This window comes from Arvicanthis niloticus, chromosome 6 (genome assembly GCF_011762505.2).
Source record: "Arvicanthis niloticus isolate mArvNil1 chromosome 6, mArvNil1.pat.X, whole genome shotgun sequence".
NCBI lineage: Eukaryota > Metazoa > Chordata > Mammalia > Rodentia > Muridae > Arvicanthis > Arvicanthis niloticus.
In genome coordinates this window covers 1,634,053-1,655,282 of record NC_047663.1, presented here as the reverse complement: position 1 = coordinate 1,655,282, position 21,230 = coordinate 1,634,053, and the positions used below count along the sequence as shown (strand labels likewise).

At 57.1% G+C, this 21,230-nt stretch overlaps 1 protein-coding gene across 2 annotated transcripts; it reads right to left on the bottom strand.

Annotated features, from left to right (window-relative positions):
* Nucleotides 1-3,534: 3,534 nt before the first annotated feature.
* Nucleotides 3,535-20,612, bottom strand: Fasn (fatty acid synthase). Of its 2 annotated transcripts, none has more exons than XM_034504615.2 (43): nt 20,452-20,612; nt 19,141-19,276; nt 18,450-18,602; nt 17,274-17,447; nt 16,885-17,085; nt 16,612-16,734; nt 16,404-16,519; nt 16,178-16,312; nt 15,159-15,621; nt 14,854-15,041; nt 14,424-14,613; nt 13,822-13,916; nt 13,463-13,597; nt 13,182-13,385; nt 12,957-13,072; nt 12,596-12,768; nt 12,329-12,520; nt 12,178-12,258; nt 11,906-12,085; nt 11,585-11,764; nt 11,306-11,509; nt 10,780-11,066; nt 10,016-10,402; nt 9,767-9,931; nt 9,570-9,688; nt 9,315-9,469; nt 9,014-9,217; nt 8,664-8,814; nt 8,403-8,581; nt 8,204-8,323; nt 7,965-8,087; nt 7,657-7,880; nt 7,246-7,447; nt 6,978-7,129; nt 6,771-6,862; nt 6,451-6,602; nt 6,127-6,372; nt 5,775-5,963; nt 5,445-5,672; nt 5,141-5,361; nt 4,924-5,022; nt 4,542-4,793; nt 3,535-4,457 (listed from the first exon to the last, which is right to left on the bottom strand). In XM_034504615.2, the coding sequence occupies exons 2-43, from the start codon at nt 19,265-19,267 to the stop codon at nt 4,320-4,322; spliced, it is 7,515 nt and encodes a 2,504-aa protein (XP_034360506.1). In that variant the 5' UTR covers nt 19,268-19,276; nt 20,452-20,612; the 3' UTR covers nt 3,535-4,319. The 2 variants fall into 2 exon arrangements, with proteins under 2 accessions (XP_034360506.1, XP_076791417.1); XM_076935302.1 differs by lacking the exon at nt 20,452-20,612 and adding an exon at nt 19,647-19,669.
* Nucleotides 20,613-21,230: the final 618 nt, after the last annotated feature.

The window sequence follows — 21,230 nt, the reverse complement described above, 5'->3', positions numbered from 1 at the left end:
TCCCCCCTTCCCTCCCTCCCTCCCTCCCTGTTTTCTAGTTGTGGAGATGAAACCCAGGGCCTCCTGAACAGTAGATGAGCCCTCTACCTTTGAACTGCATCCAAGCCCACTGACTGCTTCCGGTTTCTCTAAGAGCATCCTGTCAGCTTTAACCAACACTCTTTCCCATTCAAGATTTTTCTGGTTCTTAGTGAATAAATGCTTTTAAAAACGATGAAACTTTGCAGGCAGTGGTGGTACACACCTTTAATCTCAGCATTCAGGAGGCAGAGGCAGGCGGATCTCTTTGAGTTTAAGGTCAGCTTGGTCTACAAATGAAGGACAACCAGCACCGTTAAACAGAGAAACCCTGTCTGCAAAAACCAAACCAAACCAAACCAAACCTTGCTGTTTGGTGTATTAGTGCTGTGTTGAGCTGTGAGAATCCTTCAGCCCTTCAGTCTGGCTGGTCTGTCTTCTACCAAAGTGGCAAAAGGCCTGGCCACTGTTGCCTAGCCGGTCACTGAGGTAGGGAGGCCTCTGAGGGGGGAAGGGAACTTCATTTCTTTAGACCAGGGATTCCAGTGAACATCTCTGACCCCCATAGGCTTTTCCCATACTGCTTTGCGGTAAGGTGGTAGGCTCCTTGCCCAAACTACCATTGATTTGCTAGGCTGGCTCTTCTGGCCCTCTGACTACTGCCTTCCTTTCTCTTTCTCCTTCCTACCCTCTCTCCCTTTCTGTTTCTGGAATGGAACCTAGGACCTCAGAAATTCCAAATGACCCCACCCACATACCTGTGGATCAGGTATGTAGTCCAGGTTAGCCTTGAGCTAGTAGTCATCTTGCCTCAGACTCTCAGGTGCTCGTCACAGCTGTGCACTGCCATGGATACTTTTATGGGACTGGGGCCTTTTGGTCTATGCCCTTATGATCTCCAGGCTCCTCCCACCCCATTCCCTGGATATTCAAGGACCCCCACCCCCAACAGCTGATCTCACATTTAGGACTCAGTATTTGTTTTTACTTCCCTGTCCTTGTTCAGCAGATACTATGTACTGTGTGTGTGTGCAGGCTGGGTAGAAATATCACTTGCTCCATATTTCCACAAGTAGAAAAGCTTTTGCTTCTGTTATTTTTCTTTCTTGTTTGTTTGAGCGACTTGACTGTGACAGACCTCAGCATATGACATGTTTCCTGAACTTGGAGTTTGTTTCCTGAATCTACAAGTTTGAAATTGACCCCCCACTCCAGCCCCCCTTCCAGTGCTAAGGACTGAAAGCAGGTCCTTGTGCACATTACACAAAGGCTATATTTTCCTCTCAAGCTGCACCCCCTGCCCTTTTACTCTGGGACTCCCAATTACCCATGAGGTCCCATCTCTTCCTGAGCTCTGTTCATTATTTTAAAATAAAACAAATCCTGTTCCCCAGAGGATCGACCAGATTGTTTCCCATTCTGGGAGCCCTCTCAGAACTGCCCTCCTGCTTTACTGAGAGTCCTCTTGCTTCTTACATACCTTGCTATTCTGAACACCTGGACTGTTACAGCTAGCTCACTTTTTTGGCTGTCCTCATGTCTGTCTGGGTGGGTGGTTTGATAGGTCTCTCTTCTGGGGTTGTCCTATTTTATTTTATTTTGCCCCAAGACAGGTTTTTTCCTGTGTGGCCCAGGCTCACCTTGAAGTGAGATCCTCTTGCCTCTATCTCCAGAGTGGTGGGATTGAAGGTGTGTATGTGCACCACTGCTCTCCAGCAGCCCCCTACCCTGCTTCTTAATACAGTCCAGGCTGGTCTCTGCCTGCCAGGGTAATGGGGGCTCAGGTACCCAGTGCTCTAGTCTTGAGCTTTGTTTGCAGTTATTTAGAAACTTTGACCCTCAAGGTATTTGAGCTTTTGTTTAAAATTTAGTTTTATGTGTGTGAACATTTTGCTTGCATGGACATCTAGGTGCTGCATGGTTCCTGTAGAAAATGTCAGGTCACTTGGGCTGACATGGGTTGCTGTCATAGGCTGGAGCTGCTACGGGTTGCCAGGAACCTCATCTGGGTCCTTTAACTTCACTACCCTGATTCACTTCTCTATCCCCTTAGAGCCATTTTTATTGCTGAAGTACATAAAACAAATGTTACTTTAGAGAGGCTGCAGACAACTCCTGTTCCTGACTCATCTAAGGACTCTGTCATACTGACAAGCCAGGCGTTAAATCTGGCACTCTACCTGAATCTTTTTTTTTTTTTTTTTTTTTTTTGGTTTTTCAAGACAGGGTTTCTCTGTGTAGTCCTGGCTGTCCTGGAACTCACTCTGTAGACTAGACTCAGAAATCCGCCTGTCTCCGCCTCCCAAGCGCTGGGTGTGCACCACCACTGCCCAGCTGATTTATTTTAGTTTTGCTCCACTCAACAGGTGTGGAGGTCAGAGGACAACTTAGTTTTTCCCACCTCTGTATTGATTCCCGTGATCAAACTCAGGTCACATAGCACTCGCCTCTACCTCATCAGACCTGGCTTAAGTCTTGTTAGGCAATCCCAAAAAGCAGCAAGGTGGCCACAAGGAGTCTCAAATCTCATTGCCTCTCATACGCATATGTGAGTTCTAAGGATCACACAGCCTTGGAAGGGAGCCAGGTCTTTCTGTGACAGTTTATAAACCTGTTCCTTGAGTCGGTAGACTAACTAGGTAGAGACAGTATAGAGATAGGGCAGGTCCTTCCCAGGAAGGAACACGCATGCAACTTATAACAAAAAGAGCTGTAAGAATTTTCTAAGCGTGACTAGAGCCAACCAGATGCTTCAGTCTTAGGCTAATCACTCGGACTGGGACCTTCTGAACACCCCACTTGTACCCTACCACTGCAGTTTTCTAAGCTGGCCAGGATACAGCTTAGTCTGCTACTCCCTGTGGACAGGACTGAATGCTGCGGCCTTCTGACAGTCGCTCCTGGACACTCAAGCCTGGGGACCTTGCGTACGCCAACAAGCTGCCTTGCAAGACCCATGCCTTACCCCCAAGCCAATGCATACAAGGTGGCCGTCTTTGTGGGTCCACTAGGCTGTGCCTACTTTTCTCTTGATCCTCCTTCCATGTAACCTCCACTCCTGCTTACACACACGGTCACTTCTGTGTGACTCAGGCAGGCGTGAGCCCTCCGCTCTGGTCAAGTCACCTGTCTCCAGGAATATGCTTCTCATGGTGGCCACATACTGCTGAAGTTTTTCCTCTAGAGGGGCTGGCACCAACTCGCAGTTGACTACAAGCAGAGAATGCTGTTCTCTGCCCCTGGGGTGGGGCTGCAACTAAGCCGATGCCCTCGGGGCAACTAAGGTGGACAGAGTCTGTTTACTACAGCGCCAAGGCCTACAAGCTGAAACACGTAGGAGCACACTCTAATTCTCTTACACTCTGACAGAATGCCACACCCTCCAAGGACTGGGCCAATTTAATTCTCACTGGAAGAGCTATGGTGGCCACTGGAAATCCTTGTGGGGAATACCCAGAAGTATGGAACCTGAAGCCAGGCCAGGGCTTCAGGAAAGAGACTGAACAGAAGCCAGCACTCGCTCACGTGCAGTTTAATGTGGGAACAGGAGCATCAAGAGCAGCATTTTTACCAGGTTGGTGTAAAAATGACACAGTCCAGACATGGCTCTTTACACCGAAAGCTGCAGTAAATTCAAAAAACAAGCAGCAATCTGAATCTTGGAAAACAAATACAGTCAGTGCCCGGTGCGGTCCGCAGGGTCAGGTTGGCCCTGCATCATGGGTGCAGCCGGGGGTGCTGGGGACCAAGGGCCATGGGCTACAGTGTCTGCTGGGGTCCTCGTTCCCCGGGAACCAGCCCTCTCCATACCCTGCCCTGCAGTGAGCAGGGCCAAGACAAAACAAGACAAAAAGGGGCTCCAGCCAGCAGCTTGTGTATGGTGAGTCTAGAAATCTTTCCCAGAAATCTTCCCCACATGGCTTCTCCCATTTTAGGGGGTTCTGGAATGAGTCAACCCTGGGGGTCTTTCCCAGCAATGCAATAAATATGAGAATTTAATAGAGAAATAACCAGTGTGACAAATGCCACACGGCAGAAAAGGCTCAGTTTGGCTCCTGCTGGCCTCCACTGACTCTTCACAGACCAGGGTGTCTCCAAGTCAGTGGCTCTGGGAACCCCACTAGGTGGCTGGGACACATGATGGTCCTGCTGTGGCAGCCACCAGGGGAGAGGGTGGTGCTGGGCCACTGGGGGGAGGGGGTCCCACCAGCAGGACCCTCCCCAGTCCCTGCACTCAGGGTGTGGTGGGGATTGGAGCATCTCTGGTGGCGGGTTGGAGCGTGGCTTGACGGCAGGCAGCTCTAGCCCTCCCGCACACTCACTCGAGGCTCAGCCAGGGAGCTGTGGATGATGCTGATGATAGACTCCAGGCCGCTGCCCTCCAGCAGTGTGCGGTGGTCACCCTCGATGATGTGCACCGACACCTTCCCGTCACACACCTGCAAACACTCAGGTCTCATTCTGTGACCACCGCTCAGCACCCCGCCCGTGGCGAGCGCACCTGCCTCGTCTGCCCCACTCACCTGGGAGAGGTTGTAGTCAGCGCCCAAGTCCTCGCCATAGGTACCACCTGTCTTGGCACGCAACAGCGTCACGTTGCCATGGTACTTGGTCTTGGGCTTATACTGCTCGGCTGCTCGAAGCTTGTGGTAGAAAGACACGGCGGCAAAGCTCAGCTCGCGGCGGTCCAGGCTGTGGTGGCTTTTGGTGATGAGGTCCACGGCGGCAGACACCCGGTCCTCCAGGCTCTTCAGTGGTATCAGGGCCTCCAGCACCTAGAGGAACAGTTCTGAGCATGTGGGGCGGGGCCGCAGTCTGCCCTCCCCGGTCCATTTTAAAGGCGCACAGACCCCGATCCTCCCAGCCTTGCCTTTCCTGCCCTGTCTAGGGTGTCTCCAGGCCCACCTTGCCGTGTTCTGCATCAACAAACTGCTTTATGAAGAAGCATATGGCCTCAGCCTCAGCCTCAGCCTCACAGCCTGGGGTCATCTTTGCCCGGTAGCTCTGTCAGGGAAGGAGAGATGGCTGCAGCAAGCGCTGAAGTAACCAGGACCCTCCCAGAACTGTAGCCAAAGCCAAGACACAGGCAGCACCGCTTGGGACCAGTTGGCCCAGCTCTCACCTGGGTGTAGGCCAGTACGTAGGTGTGCGAGCCGTCAAACAAGAAGAGGTTGTTGTGAGTGGGGGCTGGGCCCTGCTGGGCCTGAAGCTGGGAGCACATCTCGAAGGCTACACAAGCTCCGAAGGAGTACCCGGCTACGCGGTAGGGCCCCTCAGGCTGCACCTGCTTGATGCAGTCAATGTAGTAGGCGGCCAGGTTCGGAATGCTGTCCAGGGGCGCCGCTGCAACGACAAGCGAGGGCTCAGCACTTAGTGAAGAACCAAGGCCCAAGGCAGTGAGTACTGCTCTGCCACGTGCACAGTACCTCGGGTGCACTGCAGACCGTAGGTAGGCACGCTGAGCTTGGCAGCCAGGCTGTGGAACACAGTGGTGGAACCTTCAATGGGGTGCACCAGGAACAGAGGCCGCTCAGAGCTCTGCACTGAGTTGAGCTGTGTTAAGGTGGGGCCCTCGGGGTTCACCAGCAGGGTGCTCAGGTTCAGTTGGTTCTGCTTCAGGGATGTGTCTTTCTTGGACTTGGGGGCTGTCGTCTCTGTGAAGACAGAGGACATAGGGTAGCCTTGGCACGTGAGCCAGCATACGTCCTCTTGTGAGGACACACCAGGACCCTCATGACCTGCTGTCTGGGACGCACCAGTGGCTGAGCCAGCTTTGGAGGACATCTCCTGGAGTTTCCGCAGCGTGAGCTGTCGCACCTCACGCATGGGTAGCACCAGGTCATGTTCACGTTCCAGGATCTGCCGTACTTCCACACCCATGAGCGAGTCCAGGCCGAGTTCGGCCAGCGAGCTGTCCAGGTTAATACCTGCGATGTCTCGGATGCCTGCCAAACAGGAGAACTGGTCATCATTTAGAAGGGGACGTAAGCAGCAGGTACATGCCACAGCTCTCCGGCATGACTGCCAATCACCAGCCGAGCACAGACCACAGAACTCTGTCCTCTGCTTCCATAGATGGGAAAACTGAGGCTCAGAGAGCTGGCTTACCTAGGATGTGTGCTACAGCTTTCACCAGATCCCTCTGGGCTTCCCCATCCCCGTGGGACACAGCTTTCTTCTCAGCCAGCACAAAGCTGCTCAGGACCGCGTGGGGCTGATTCAGGAAGAGGTCCAGCACCTCCATGCAGGAGGAGATGCGCTGAGGCAGTGTGCCGCCAATGACTGTGTCGTTGGTACCCATTGCTTCCAGGACAATGCCCACATCACCGATGGCACCCCATTGCACAGCAAGGCCTGTGAGCAAGGGAAGCAACGGGTGAGGTGCTTTGAGTAGTGAGACCACGAGCAGGGGTGGGCTGGACAGAGGCCTACCTGGGAGGCCGTCGTGCCTGCGCTGTTCGCATATGCGCTCCATGGTAGAGTTGGCAAAGCCGTAGTTGGTTTGGCCAGCATTGCCACGCCCACAGCTCACAGAGGAGAAGGCCACAAAGTGGTCCAGCTCAGGACAGGCTTCCCGGGTCGCCCTATGGGTGAACATGTCAGACTCTGACAACTCTTGTGCCTATAACCACCCCAGGGCAGTCCAGAAGGCCACAGATGGCACGGCATCCCTCCCCAGACCCTCAAACCCAGCAGGGACCCATACACATTGTGAGCGCACATAAAACTCAACGGAGGGACTGACCGCCCACCTGTCAAGGTTCAGGGTGCCATTGTACTTGGGCTTGTTGACATCCTGGAAGAGTTCTGGAGTCTGGTTCTCCAGCATGGCATCCCTCAAAACCTGGAAGCAGGGGTTTTAGTGCTTGCTGCAGCTGAGGTTCTAACTGCTCTTAGCAACAGCCTGGGTCTCAGGCTCTGGACGTAAGCAGAGCACATAGCATGCATGCCTTTCTTACCATGGCCAGGTTGAAGACACCTCCAACAGGCCCAAGCTTCGTGGCTTCAGCGATGAGAGCACGGGCCCCCTCCAGTGAGCTGACATTGCTTGTTGACACTAGCACCTGGATGCCTTGGCGCCTCCACTCCCGAACATGCTTGGCTTGGTAGCCTGTGGGACACAGGGCTAAGGAGCTGCACCAGAGGAGAGGGAGTGGCCTATGGCCCTTCCCAGAACACCTTCCTCTGAAGGGAAGCTGACATTACCAGTTGCCCCTACTCACTTACCTGTGCGGATTCCAGATCGGGATGTTAGCACAAGCCTCTGGGCCCCCCGAAGCACGAGCCACCGGGCCAGCTCCAGGCCAAAGCCACCCAGGCCACCAGTGATGATGTAACTCTTATGGGCTGGGCAGAAGGTCTTGGAGATGGCGGAAATCACCGTGGGCTGAGCCCCTGGCAGAACAGCCTCGGGCTCCTCCTCCCGCACCTGCAGGTAAGCAGCAGTGGCTCAGAAGCAGCCCAGGACCAGGGAGACGGCTGAGTAGGTAAAGGCGCTTGTACGAAGTCTGGTGACCCAGGAGAACCAACTCCTACAAGCTGTTCTCTAGCTCCCACACGCCACACAGAACAAAGCAAGTAAATTAGAAAAGACAATGCAAGGAGAAGCCAGGCTGGGTGCCGAGGGCCTCACCTCACCTGGACAAGGACTTTGCCAATATGTTTCCCCTGAGCCATGTAGCGGAAGGCATCCTCCACCTGGGCCTTGGGGAACACTGTGCACTTGAGGGGCTTCACGACCCCATCACGGATGCCAGCCTTCAGGAGCGCCGCGACCTCCCGCCAGCTGTCACTGGCTTCCTCAAAGAGTGCGTCCAGCAGGATCCCGTGGAAAGTGACGTTCTTCAAGAAGATGGCCATGCCTGAATAGGAGAGTCGTGTTCGCAGACAGATGCCCTGGCCCCGCCCCAGCCCCACCCACTCTGCAGACCACTAGTCATACATACCCAGAGGGTGGTTGTTAGAGAGGTCAAATTTGCCGATCTCTAAGAAGCGGCCATGCTGAGCCAAGCACCGCACACTGGCCTGTAGCTTCTCTTCCGCCAGGGAGTTGAGGACCAGGTCGACCCCTATGGTGGCAAACAGGTCACTTGGTCATGCTGGGCTCACCCATACCTCCGTCCTGAGGATGGGACGGGACTGACTGCGTGATCCACTTTCAGGCAATGGCCGAGGGGGCACTTACCTTTGCCACCTGTGTGCAGTAACACGTGCTGCTCAAAGGATGTGTCTCGTGAATTAGCAAAGCTGGTGTCATCAAGCTGAGGGAACCTGGCCTGGAGGTATGCTCGCTTCTCAGCGGAGCCTGTCAGGAGAGACCCCAGTGAGCCTGGGCCACAGGGCTCAAGCTCCGAGCGAGGGCTTGGGAGAGTAAGGGGCCTTACCCACAGTGGTGAAGACTCGGCAGCCCAGACTGAGGGCAATGGAAATAGCTGCCTGGCCCACACCACCTGAGCCTGAGTGGATGAGCACGGTCTCCCCACGCTGAATACGCCCACGCACTACTAAGGAGTAGTAGGCAGTGGTGTAGACGACGGGCACAGAGGCTGCCTCCTCCAGGGTCCTGAAGTTACACAGCACAGGATCAGCTCAGCCTGGCCACCAACTAAGATCACATTATCCCCCAACCGTAGCCGCCCACTCACCAGCTGGAGGGTACATCCCAGAGGAAGTCCGGTGACAGCAGGACTGAGGTAGCCAGGCCTTCTGCGGGTACCAGTCCCATCACACGCCGGCCACACTTATCACGGCCTGAGAACTCCATGCCGAGCATGCAGTCCCGGCTGGCCCATTTACCTGTGGGCAGACAGAAGGGAGGCTCATGTTAGTCCCTATTCTAGGACAGGCTGTCAGGGTGCAAGTGCAGCCCCTGGGGCCGGGGAACCCTCTCTTCCCCAGGAGCTGGTGCAGGACTTCCTTCTCACTGGGCTGCTATGGCACAGGTATTTTCCCTACTCCCACTGGCCCAGTCAAAAGACCCCGCCCTGGCTGTCACCTGGAATGGCATCAGGGGACAGCTTGCCCGTGGCCAGCATGATGTCTCGGAAGTTCAGTGAGGCGTAGTAGACAGTGCAGAGCTGTGATGCTGAGCTCACAGGCTGTGTGTACTTCAGGGGAGAAGAGACCCAGCGGATGGAGGCAAGGTCCCCTCGGGTAAGGACATTTACAAAGGCGTGTGCTGTCTGCTCCTCGGGCTTGTCTGAGGGAGAAGAAAGCAAGGGTGCCACGGGCTACCAGGACAGCTCTGACCCAACCTCCTCCTTGGCCTGTCAAGTATAGGGCATCAATGGGCTCACCCTGTCCTAACTGGAAGTGACGGAAGGCTCCCCAGGCCCCGTCCCGGTACACGTTCATCACCAGATCATTCTCTAGAACCTTCTGTAGCTCTGAAGAGCCAGGGTCCAGCTTGGGGACGTGAGACGTGTTGCTGAGGTTGGACAGCAGGATACACCTGTGGTGGCAAAGTGGGTAAGGATAGCAAGATTGGAGGGGAGGAAGGGAGGGGAAGGAGGGGAAGGAGGGAGAACAGGGCCCCTCAGGGTCTTTCCTACCGAATCCGGTGTCCGCCAGGCTCTTTGCGGAGACAGTTCACCAAGCCCACTACACCCGAGGTGGGGCAATCCATGGCTGTCAGCCACACAGGCTGGGAGGAGGATGCAGCCAGAATGCTCTGCAGGAGAAAGAGGGGTCAGCCTCGAGCCTGATCACACGCCAGGGCAAGGCAAGGTCCCCAGCCCCAGAGCCTGACCTTCAGAGAGTCCACCCACTGGAAGCTGGTATCCTCCACAGGCAGGAACACGGGGCTGTCCTGTGGGGTGACTCGGCGGCAGAGGAACAGCGCAGTACCGTAGAAAGACTTTTTGAGGCCCACCAGGTGTAGTGCCTTCGTTGAAAACAGGCTCTCCCACTCTTCCTATGTGCATGAAATCTTTAAGTACTGAACCGGCTGAACCATCATGCCCACCCCTCACCTGCCCTGCATGCCTGGGAGCAGTACCTGGCTGAGGAGGCTGGGCCCAGGCTGCACCTCAGAGGGGAGGGAGGCCAGGGTCTCCCCAAGGGCATGTCCTTTGAGTACTGTGTGCATTAGCAGGAAACCACCTTCCTTGAGAGCAGCTACCATGTTGTCCAGGGCCAAGGCTGGATCCCCCAGGGTGGCTAACGCACAGTTGCACACCAGAAGGTCAAGCGCTCCCAGGTTGTTGGGAGCAGGATCAGAAGGGTTCCACTGGCCCTGTGCCACCTCATGCTGCTGCAGCTTGGTCTGAACATCCTTCAGGGCCTGGGGGTGCCGGTCGGTGGCTGTGTATTCCAGTTGTAGCATAGGTTGGGTGTTGAGCAGTGCCGGGATGCGGGAGTACAAGTGGCCTTCTCCAGCCAGCACCTGGGGTAGGAGAGCATCTTAGATCTGGTACCTCTAGGAAGCAGAAAAACCTGGGGACTGGGTGAGCATCCCCATGCTGCTCAGTCTTATGACAGCGCCAGCCAGGAGGCTCTTTCAATGTTCTACCCTCCTCTCCTGTAGAGACTCTGGCTGTGACATCCCAGCTTAGAGCCCAAAGCCCCATGATTCTTTCCCAGAAGCCTTCTTTCTGCTATCTCATCCCCTGGGTTGGCAGTGGTGAGATATTTCCCACAATCTTTTATGATGGAACAAACCACAGCACAAAGGCCATAGAAAGCTGCTACCTCATGACTGCCTGCTTCAGGCTCGGGCCCAAGGCTGCCCGGAACCACGCACACAGCCTTTCCAGCACTCACCTCTGCCACCTTCATCTTGAGCGTAGACAAGTTCTCCAGGGCTGTGTCTATGCAGGCCTTGAGGGCCTGGGAGTCGAGGAGGCCACTGATCAGAGGGTCTTCCGGCAGCAGGAGCCTCTCTTGAGCCAGCGCCTCGCCCAACTCCAGCTGCAGGTTCCCGTTGAGCTGCAGCTGGCAGGCAGCTGCCAAGAGTCGAGGCAGCCCAAGCTGTGGAGGGTCCTCTAGCCCAAGCGCGGTCATCTTCAGCCCCTGCTGGGTGGCCTTGGTCTGCAGAGCCCGTGCCAGACCTAGGAGGGAGAAAGGCCTATGTTCTCTCTCTAAGACCTCCAAGCAACCTCCAGGGCCCACTTCCTAGCTTGTCCACAGGAACAAGCCCACGGCCAGAGAAGCAGCAACGGTAGTTTTGTGTTGCAGGCCCGTGGAAGGTAGGCTCTGCTCTCACCAACTGCAAGCTCCCCACCGTCCAGGCCTCATCTGATAAGACTGAAAGACTGAAAGGAGAGGAGAGGAGGTTTGAGGTCCTCACCCTGGCACAGCTGCAGCTCTTTCTGCAGGGTAGCGCTCTCAGACAGGTACTCGGTCTCTACGTGGGGCGTGAAAACAAACTTCTCCAAGGTGGGGACCAGCTGCTCTTGCTGCCTCCGTGAGGTTGCTGTTGTCTGCAGTCTCGAGATGTGGACACCGCCAGAGACCGTTGTGCCCAGACAGCGACTTGTTGTCACATCGGCCACTATGGAGACACATTGGTTAGGGTAGGCAATGCCCAGGCCAGGACACAAGTGCATGGAGTTAGGGCCAGAGCTACCTTGAGTCTCTCCCTCCAGTGTGTACACCTTCTGCAGGTGGGTCGCAGGGTCGATGTAGATGGCGGTCACACGGGTGGGTAGCTGCAGACTCTGCTGGCTGAAACCCAGGATGGATATCTGCAGCATTGTGTCCATAAAGGTCACCCAGTTATCTTTCCAGAGCAGCTTGCCCTGTTCACCTGCAGTGGAGGGGCTGGTCAGCACCCTGGGCCTCACCTGCTCCAGGGCCTCTACTTCCTTCCTCCCCGTCTTTCCCGTCCCCAGCAGTGAGAGCAGCTCTGGTAAGCACGCTCACTGACTCGGGGATTGTGCTCGCCCACCTTCAAGGGTGGCCTCATAGATGCCCTGAAACTGAGGCCCATAGTCGTAGCCGCGCAGCCGCAATTCCTTGTATACTTCTCCCTGGGTTAGGCGGGAGACGGGTGCAGACTCAGGGGGCGTCGGGACGTCTGGGTGGTCGAATAACTTGGGGTTCGGGTCTTCCCACTGGTACACTTTCCCTGTAGGAGACAGGGTAAAAGGAGGGTCTGAGTGTGGAGCAGGCTTGGAACTGGGGTCCGCAGCCCCACAGGCCTGGTCAGGTCCCACTCACCGCTCACGATCAGGTTGCCACTGTCAGACACCTCAAAGGCATGGGAGGCCTCCAGAAGCCGCACCTCCAGAGGCACGGTTCCTATAGAGAAAGCACGGTCAGCAGAGCAGGTATGACAATCTCAGCAGCCCCCACCAAAGGGGCCTCTTACCTGTCCTGGGTAGTATGGTGGCCTGATGAAACGACACATTCTCAAACACCACAGGACAAGCTTCTAAGGACAAGCCCAGGCTGCGAGCCAGTGTCTTCCACACCAGGCACAGGTAGCCAGTGCCAGGGAAGATGACCCGGCCATCAATGCAGTGGTCTACCAGGTAGTGGTCAGGCGACTCAGGACTGGCGTCTGTAAGGACAAGCACCTCAGCACTGGCCCACAGGCCTGGGAAGGAGCCTGCCTACACCCCGGGGCCCGGCTCACCGATGTTGTAGACTGTAGCAGAAGAGGAGCTGGAGCCGTTGGGGAAGTCTTCCGCAACCGGGACATCCCAAGTCTGACTGTGGTCCCACTTGATGTGAGGGGAGATGAGAGGAGTCCCTCGGGGAGCCGGGAACTCCACAGGTGGGAACAAGGCGTTAGGGTTGACATTGATGCTGGTGACAAAAGAGTCGAGTGACACACCTGGCCCGAGAGCCCAAACACCTGTGGCCCTAGTTTAAGACTTAAGACTCCAAGATGGCCAAGCTGAGAACCGAGGGCCAGAAGTGAGCTAGGCCGATAGCAACCCCTCTTATGGGGGTGGTGTGGGCCCATGTGAGTACCAGGAAGAAGGGAGACCTACCCTGTGAGGTGCACCTTGCCAAGGTTGGTGAGGAAAAACTCCAAGTTATCTTTGTGGTCCCTCTTCATCAAGGGGATGATGCTGCAGCTGGACTTCACGCCTCGCTTCAGGACGGCCTACACAGAACAAAGGGGGGCTGGCTTCCGACCCCTTCCCTGCCACACCCGCCTTCTCCAGTGACTGACAGGCTGCCGTGGGCCTAACCCAGGCGGACCAGGTGCTCACCTGCAACAGTGCATGGGGTGCGATCTCCAGCACCACGGCGTGCTCGGGGATGTGCCACAGTGCTTCCTGGAAGAGCACAGGGCTCACCAGGTTATTGACATTGTACTCAGCAGAAGATGTGCGGGCCAGGCTGCTCTGCCACTGGGCCTCGGGAATAGAGGTGCTGAGCCAGCGAGCTGAGCGTGGCCGTGGTTCCCGGATCACCTGCACACAGGAGCTGGGTTAGCAGGTGAAGTCAAGCCGCCATGCCCTTAAGTCCAGGCATATGGCCAGGTTCTTACTTTCTTGAGAGCCTGCAGCAATGTGGGGGCAATTCCTTCCATGAAGTAGGAGTGGAAGGCCAGGCCACCCGTTCGCACCTCCTTGGCAAACACACCTTCTTGCTTTAGCTGTTCCACAAAGTCATTCACTGCAGCCTGCAGGCATCAAGGCCAGTGGTCAGGGGGCCTGGGTTGGCTTTCCCTGGTCAGGTACATGCCTCCCAGCTTAGGTCTCACCCAGAGGGCCGGAGGCAGCTGTAGCTCGGGGGTGGGGGTGGGGTTCAGAACCTGGCAGTCACAGACTGAGGAGGCCTTGCCTCCTAGGTAGGGCCAGGGCAAAAATGCAGGGAACAGAAGTTCTGCTAGGATTGCAGGCCCACCTGAGGTCCAGAGATGGTCACAGTGTCCTCAGAGTTGTGGCAGGCAGGCACCACACCAGCGGGGCAGCGTTGTTTGCACTCCTCCCAGGACAAACCTGCAAGCAGAGTGGCTAACCTCAGAGCCAGCCCGAGCCCAGCCCATCCTCCTGGACCATGAGCACCACCTAAGGCCAATGGTGTCAGTGGAATGACAAAAGTTGACCTTCCAGGGCACTTTCACCCACTGCCGTATCTGATCTCAAGAGAAGTATCATCATTATGAAGGTGGTACGAAAGGAACCAGGCCTCACCTCAGAAATCACACCTGAGGGGTGTGGGGTAAGCAGCTAAGGAGCTGGGGAATGAACACCCAGGGTTGGTAAGCAGCTCTCCTCAGCTCCTTGACCCTCATCTCATGTGTGTGGGGTTTTATACCTTGCTCAGGCCTGTGGGGTCAGAACTGAAGCCTCCTATAAAGATAACCTGAACAGAGTGACCTCTCCCTTTGCAACCCCACGTCTTACACGGAAGCAGCTGGTTCTTTTGGAGGACCCAGGACAGAAACCCCTTCCAAAACAATCCTGGTGCCTAATGAGGTTGAGGGCCCTTGGGAGGATACCTACCAACAGCTGCCATGGACCCAGCCGGGAGGTGGGCATCCTTGATGCACTGGCCTCTCCAGTAGGCTGCAAGCACAGCCTCTCTCTGGGAGAGACAGCCATCTGCATAGCCACAGGCAACCTCTCCCAAGGAGTGCCCGATGATACCATCAGGTTTCAGCCCCACAGAAGTCAGCAGGTCGATGAGGGCAATCTGTAAAGTGGGGACATAAGCCATGTCACTAGCCTGACAATCCCTCACAGTAAAGCCGAGCTCACCAAGCAGACCAGGCCTCTCAGGGATCTCTGAGAGAGCCCCATCCTTCCCCAGGCTTGTACCCAGTACAAGGCTCTGCCTGCACAGCGGACAGGGCCGGGACTACGTGTCTCTGGCGCGGAAGGCAGGACCTGGGCACGAGAGTCCGAGGATGCCAGCACCATGCAGGTGACATACCTGGATAGCAGTGAGGCTCACAAAGGCGTGCACGATATCATCGAAGGTGCGCTCGTCCGTGCTCAGCAGCAGGTCTGACACTTTTAGTCCCAGTGGCTTCACAGCCTCATCAGAGCGCAGGATAGACTCGCGGAAGCTGTCCAGGCGCATGAGGCTCAGCCCCATTCCGCGCCACTGTGTGCCCATCCCTGTCCCAGAAAGCTCATCAGGGCCACAGCGTGGCTACCCACCAGCCTCACCCTCAAGAAAAGGGACACCGCCCTCCTCCTTTAAGGGTCGGCCTGGGAGCATGAAGGCAGGCTCACCTGAGCAGATGAACCAGAGTGGGCGCTTGCTGGCAGACACTTGTTGCACTTCCTGCACATCTCCCTCAACACCCAGCACAGCGTAACCTCTGAAGGGCATGGCTGCTGTAGGGGTCGCTGCAATGTCGTTGAGCATGCTCACAAAGGCCAAGTCCTGGCTGTGCTGGCGGCCCTGTTCCAACAGGCCCTGCACTGCCTCTACGGTGCGCCCACTGGCATGCAGCAAATGGGGAAGGGCAGCGTGTGGGGCAGGCGCAGGGGCCTGCTGTGTGTTAGGCCTCAGGATGACATGAACATTGGCGCCTCCAAAGCCAAATGAGTTGATGCCCACGTTGCCACCACGCACAGGCAGGGGCCTATCAACCACCTGCAGCCGCCCATCAAGAAGCGCCGGGATCTCAGGGTTGGGGTTGTGGAAATGCAGGTTAGGGGCCCAAACCCCATGTTCCAGGGATAACAGCACCTGCAGACAGAACACATGGTTACTGGGCACCAAGACCCTTGACCTCGCTGGCCTTGTGCCATCAATGTTTTTTTTTTTTTCATCTCATCCAGGGTGCATGGTCCCCAAGTTGAGGGACCGTAGGCCTGAGCTCACAAGCTCCCAATCCAGGCCTAGAAGCCCAAACAGATGGGTCATTCAGACAACCTCACATCTCCCAATGTAGAAACAAGCTGAAGGTCCCAACAAGTGGACAGGCAGGTGTACAGGGTCACCCAGCAGGAAAGGGCACGCCGTATGCTGGCTCACTCCTCTCTCGCCTTAGAATGAGGCCTAGATGCTTCCTCAGAACTGTACCTGTCCTTTTTACAACCAAGTGTTTCCTTTGTCCAGAAGCTATAAGTCGGCACATCTACCACAGGGAATGTGCCACAAGGGTAGTAGGCCCACTCTCCCATAGTGCAGCCAAAGGGCCAGCTGGTAGGCAGGGAGAAGCCCAGGGTAGGCCAACGGGTGGTCACAGTGCACAGCTATCCACATCACAGAGACTCTTGACTCAAGAGCCCAGCCTGCTCACCTTGGTCAGGGCTGCAAGCCCGGAGGCAGGCTCAGGGTGTCCCATGTTGGATTTGGTGGAGCCAATTAACAGAGGGCCCTGGCGGGAGGTGCACAGGGACCGAGCAATGCCGTTCAGTTCCTGGGGGTCACCCACCTGCAGGGGACAGAGTAGGTTAAGGCTACATCTGGAAGTCCCTCTAGTGAGGATAGAGGAGTCACAGGTATGGGCCAGAAAGTGCTTTAACCTTGGTGCCTGTGCCATGGGCTTCAATATACTCGAGAGACTCGGGGGCCAGACCGGCTGGCTGATACAGAGAGCAGATGAGCTGTTCCTGGGCTTCTCCAGAGGGGTATGTCACACCTGCGGCGGAAGGTATGGCATGGTATGAAGCCTTGCATGCTCCACTTCCCCACTTCTTGTGATCTATGTACGCGCTCTCCCTCCATGCCCACCTTGCTCCTTGGAGCCATCCGTGTTGGTGCCAGCATTCAGAATAGTGGCATAGACCCGCCTGGCCAGGGACTTCTTTGTCAGCAGAACTGCCACGACAGCCTCAGAACGACAATATCCACTCCCTAGGTTAGATCAACACCTCAGCTAGGTGCTCTTGGCTGATGTGGTGTTTGTGTTGTGAGTCCACACACACACACACACACTCAGGAGCCAAGATGCCACACTCAGGGTACAGGCTGGAGCCTGATGATCCCGACCCAGGCCAACCTTACCTGAATCATCGAAGGACCTGCAGGTGCCATCGGGGCTGAGCATGCCCAGCTTCATGAACTGCACAGAGGTGTTAGGCTTTAGCAGCAGGTTGATCCCACCCACAAGGGCAGCCGGGCATTCCCCACTGCGGATAGCCTGATAGGCATTCTGTAGTGCCAGCAGGCTGGAGGAGCAGGCTGTGTCCAGGGCAACACTGGGTCCTGTGGACAAGGGCATAACGCAGAGGTGGGTGCCCTCTGCAGATGCTGTCCCACACCCCACCCCTGGGGCCTTGAGCACCCTACTCAGCCTTCACCAGAAATAAGAAAGTCTGAGTCCAAAAGGGCTCTCTAGGTGAACGCACAGACGCATACAGCTGGGCCTGTGCCCAGGGCTGTCGCCCACCCACCTTTGAAGTCGAAGAAGAAAGAGAGCCGATTAGCCATCATCGCACGCTGGCAGCCCACCATGCTGTAGCCCAGAAGTGTCTCGGGATCTCTGCTCAGGGCCTCTGATGCCTCAGAACCACTCACACCCACCCAGACACCAGTGTTCGTTCCTCGGAGTGTGGCCGGGTTGATACCTGCCGGGGGCAGCAATAGCCACATAGGCTGGGGTAAGAGGGGTGCCTTCAGGGGCCACTGTGGATCTAAGGTCTGGGTCAGGCAGCAACCATAGGAGGCCATAGGAAAGACAGAGAACAGCATTGTCTGGAGGCAACTCCCTTGGTCTCTGGTGTTACTGGTGGGTCTCAGGAGGCTGCTGGCCAATGAGTTCTTAGTGCCAAGGGCAGCCTGCCCTGGGACAGGCTGTGATAAGGAGATACAGGAAGACAAAGGCCAAGTGTCCAAGCTGGGAAGCAGAGGATAGTGGGTAACCCCCTGAGAGCCGTGCCCAGCCTTTGATAGAGCCTGGGCAACCAGACAGGCCCAAGGTAAGGGCCTTCCTTTTCACCACTGAGGTTACCAGGGTCCTGCACTCCCTGGTCTTATATCGTACCCCAGGGCAGTTGTACACCAAGCTGTGTATCAAGTGCAGGGCGAATTAGCATCTACCAACCTGAAGCTCACCCCCGCCCATACCAACCCACACTGACTGCCCACCGTGGGGCCCTGGAGACAAGTCCATGTCCTAAGCAGCAGGATCCAGAATAAGAGTCAGCCAGTGAGACAGGGTTATCGACAAAGCTCGAGGCTGAGCCCCTGCAGAGCCACCCGCTGTAAGCCCCGCCCTCAGCCCAAGAACAACCAGACACTGGGGCGTGAGGAAACTAGGGTAACAGGGTGCGCCTGGGACACTGTTAGTGTAGGGTTGTGAAACCATGCCCTGCTCAGGGCCCCCGCCTCCTGAGCCACTGGCCCTACATCAGGGTTGGGGACATAGCTAGAGAGACCCATGCCATGCCTTTTCTCTGACCTCTTGATATCTCAGAGCCAAAAAGATATCATTGTTGCCTTTCCTTTTCCTTTTCACAGTACTGGGGATGAAGTGCAGGTTCTTGTACACACCAGACAAGTGTTCCACCACTGAACTAGTCCTCATTACAGTATGTTCTAGAAAGGGCAGTAATACCCCAGTGACCCACCTCCATCCACAATAGCTTCATAGCTGACTTCCAACAGCAGCCGGAGCTGGGGGTCCATTGTGTGTGCCTGCTTGGGGTGGACCCCAAAAAAGGAGGCGTCGAACTTGGTCAGATCCTTCAGCTTTCCAGACCTCTTGGGCAGTCCATAGAGCCCTGTGGAATGTCACAGCCTCTGAAGCCCGGGAACCAAGAAGCCCCTCTTCTTGAGGAAGGCTCCCAGAAAGTGACCCAGCCTCATTGCTAATGTCCCAAAACAGCCACGTGTGGGTGACTCAGAGCAAAACCTGTAGGAGGTGAGGCTGGGACTACCCCCTGATAACCCCAACCTGACTGGGAGACCCTCTGCCTGCTCGGAGGCTGGCCAGGCCAGCCCAATGCTGACTCACACCTGCCCATCAGGTAGGGCTGCTCTGAGGCTCTCTTAGAGCCCGCTGGGTGTGAGAGTCATCTTAGACACTATCTGGCAGCTCAGGGCATAGGCTGTAGATGGGATATCCAAAGGGCCAGTCCCTTTCTATGGCCCACCTTTGGTGTCCTCCACTGCAGGACCGACCAAGGCACCTGCCCCTTTTCATTCTGACTGGTTCTCAACCTCACAGCTAGCTCTACAGGGAATTCACCATCTCCAGGTGTGCCTTGGTCATAGACTCTATCTGTCTGTCCTGCTGCCTGACCCCGAGGGGACACTCACCCGCCTTCCATCTCCTGTCATCGGCTGTGACCATGTCCACACCACCAATGAGGTTGGCCCAGAACTCCTGCAGGTTCTCTGACTCCGGCAACTTCCCCGACATACCAGCTATCACCACCTCCTCCATGGCTCTTCTCTGTGGGGGAAGGTAGCATGGTGGGCCTGTCTCTCACAGTCATTCCCAGCTACAGCCACCTGAATCCACAGGTAGCACACCTACGAGCCCTGCCCTGATTTTCTGAGAGCAAGAGACAAGAAAGCCCCCAGTGGAAACTAGCAGGACCCAACTGTAACCAGGTCTCCTTGCACTGATAGCTACTTCTGAGGTTTTCATCCCTTCCAAGGTAGAGACACTTGACCTGGCCTGACCCTACTATGCCTTGCCAGAGCTACCTGAGACCACACTATCTCCAGTTGTCTATTGGGTGCTCCATCCCAAGCTAGTCAAATCAGGAACTTGCAAACAGAAGTGGGGCTTCAAGAAGTACGGTCTGGAGCACTCTCACCTCAAGCCACGGGGAAGCCGGCGCGCTTCCCTTTCATGATGAGGGTGGAGATTGACTGCCATTCAAGGCCAGCCAGGACGCCAGGCTTGGTAAGGACCCAGAAGGAACAGGCCCGACTACTATTGAGTGCCCAGGCCTAGTAGGGCTGAGGCAAACAGATCCCCTTCCAATGGACCCCTTCAGCAAGATCCGACCGGGAGTACCATTCCCAGCTAGGTGCGGATAGGAGACATGTAAAGCCTCTCGCCATTTGGCCAAACACCTTGTAACCTGCTGCCGAGGCAGCAGAAGGGTCTGCTAGATCCTCGGGTCCCTAAGGCACTTGCCCAGGGCAATCCAGGCCTTGCAGCCGTAGTCCAACGAGAAGGCTTCCGCGCCACCTAGCCGGCGAGGCCTGGATGGTCTGATGACTTCCGCTGAGGCCCCTGGGGCCTCGTGCGCACCTAGACCCTCATCTGGCCTCTCCAAACTGGAGCCCGGGTACCACCGCGGCCTCCTGCGCTCTGCCAGAGCCGCCCAGTGCGAGTGGAGGCCCCAGCCCCATCCACGAGGCGTCCAGCCTCCTGCACCCGGCTGGCGCGGCGCCCACGTGACAGCGACCGCCGCGCTGGCTCTCCGCACACCCCTCCCGCGCCCCTCTCGGCCCGACCGCGGGGCACAGCCGGGTGGCTGGCTGTCGGAGGGGCGCGGCGGCGCTTTTGTGAGCGCAGGTGTGCTGAGGATGGGCGCCCGCCTGTCCTCCCACTGTAGTCGCCGCATCCCGACACCGGCCTGCCGCCCCGGAACCCCGAACGCAGCGGCGTACCTGTCTGGGCTCTGGAGGCAGACGACAAGCGAGGAGCGCGGCAGGCGAACTGGACGGGACGCCGCTGCCGTCTCTCTGGCTCCCTCTAGGCCGCGCCGGCGCTATTTAAACCGCGGCCATCCCCGCGCGGCCACGCCACATGGGCTGACAGCTTGGCTGCGCCGCCCAGGCCAATGAGCGTCGGGGCTGCGCCCCGGGACCCGGCGCGCCGCCGCCGGTGGGGTGATGCCCGCGCGCGCCGCCCCCAGCCGGGACCCTGCACGGGCGCGCGCTGGAGCACAAGGAACGCGCAGCCCCCGCCTGCTTCCGTCCCCGCCCCCGGCCTCGCGCGGGCCACGCGGGGCTCATCCCGACGCCCTCATCTCTGTCCGCCCACCCCCCGCGGCCGGGGCCAGGTGTGCATTGTGCGCGCGGAGTGTGGGTCGAGCGTGCTTGGACACACTGGGGACTGCACTGAGGAGCACACCAGAGCCACGCGGGGGGACAGGTCCGTGTCGCTGCAATTCCACGCCGTGATCGTAGCGCGCGCGGAGCCGAGGGGCGTGGCCTGCTCCACATCGAGACCAATTGGACACCGAGGCCGTTCTCGGTGGCCCAATGGCGGCGCGCGGGTGGGCGTTGCTAGGCAATAGGGTGATGGGCCGGCAACAGCGGCAAAGCGCTTAGCGGGCCCCGCGCAAGCGCGGTCGTTGACCCCGGCGGAGGGCGCCTCAGGCGGGGTTACTACCGGTCATCGTGGCCCAGCTTTCTCGGATACCCACCCTCTCTGTGGCCGCCTT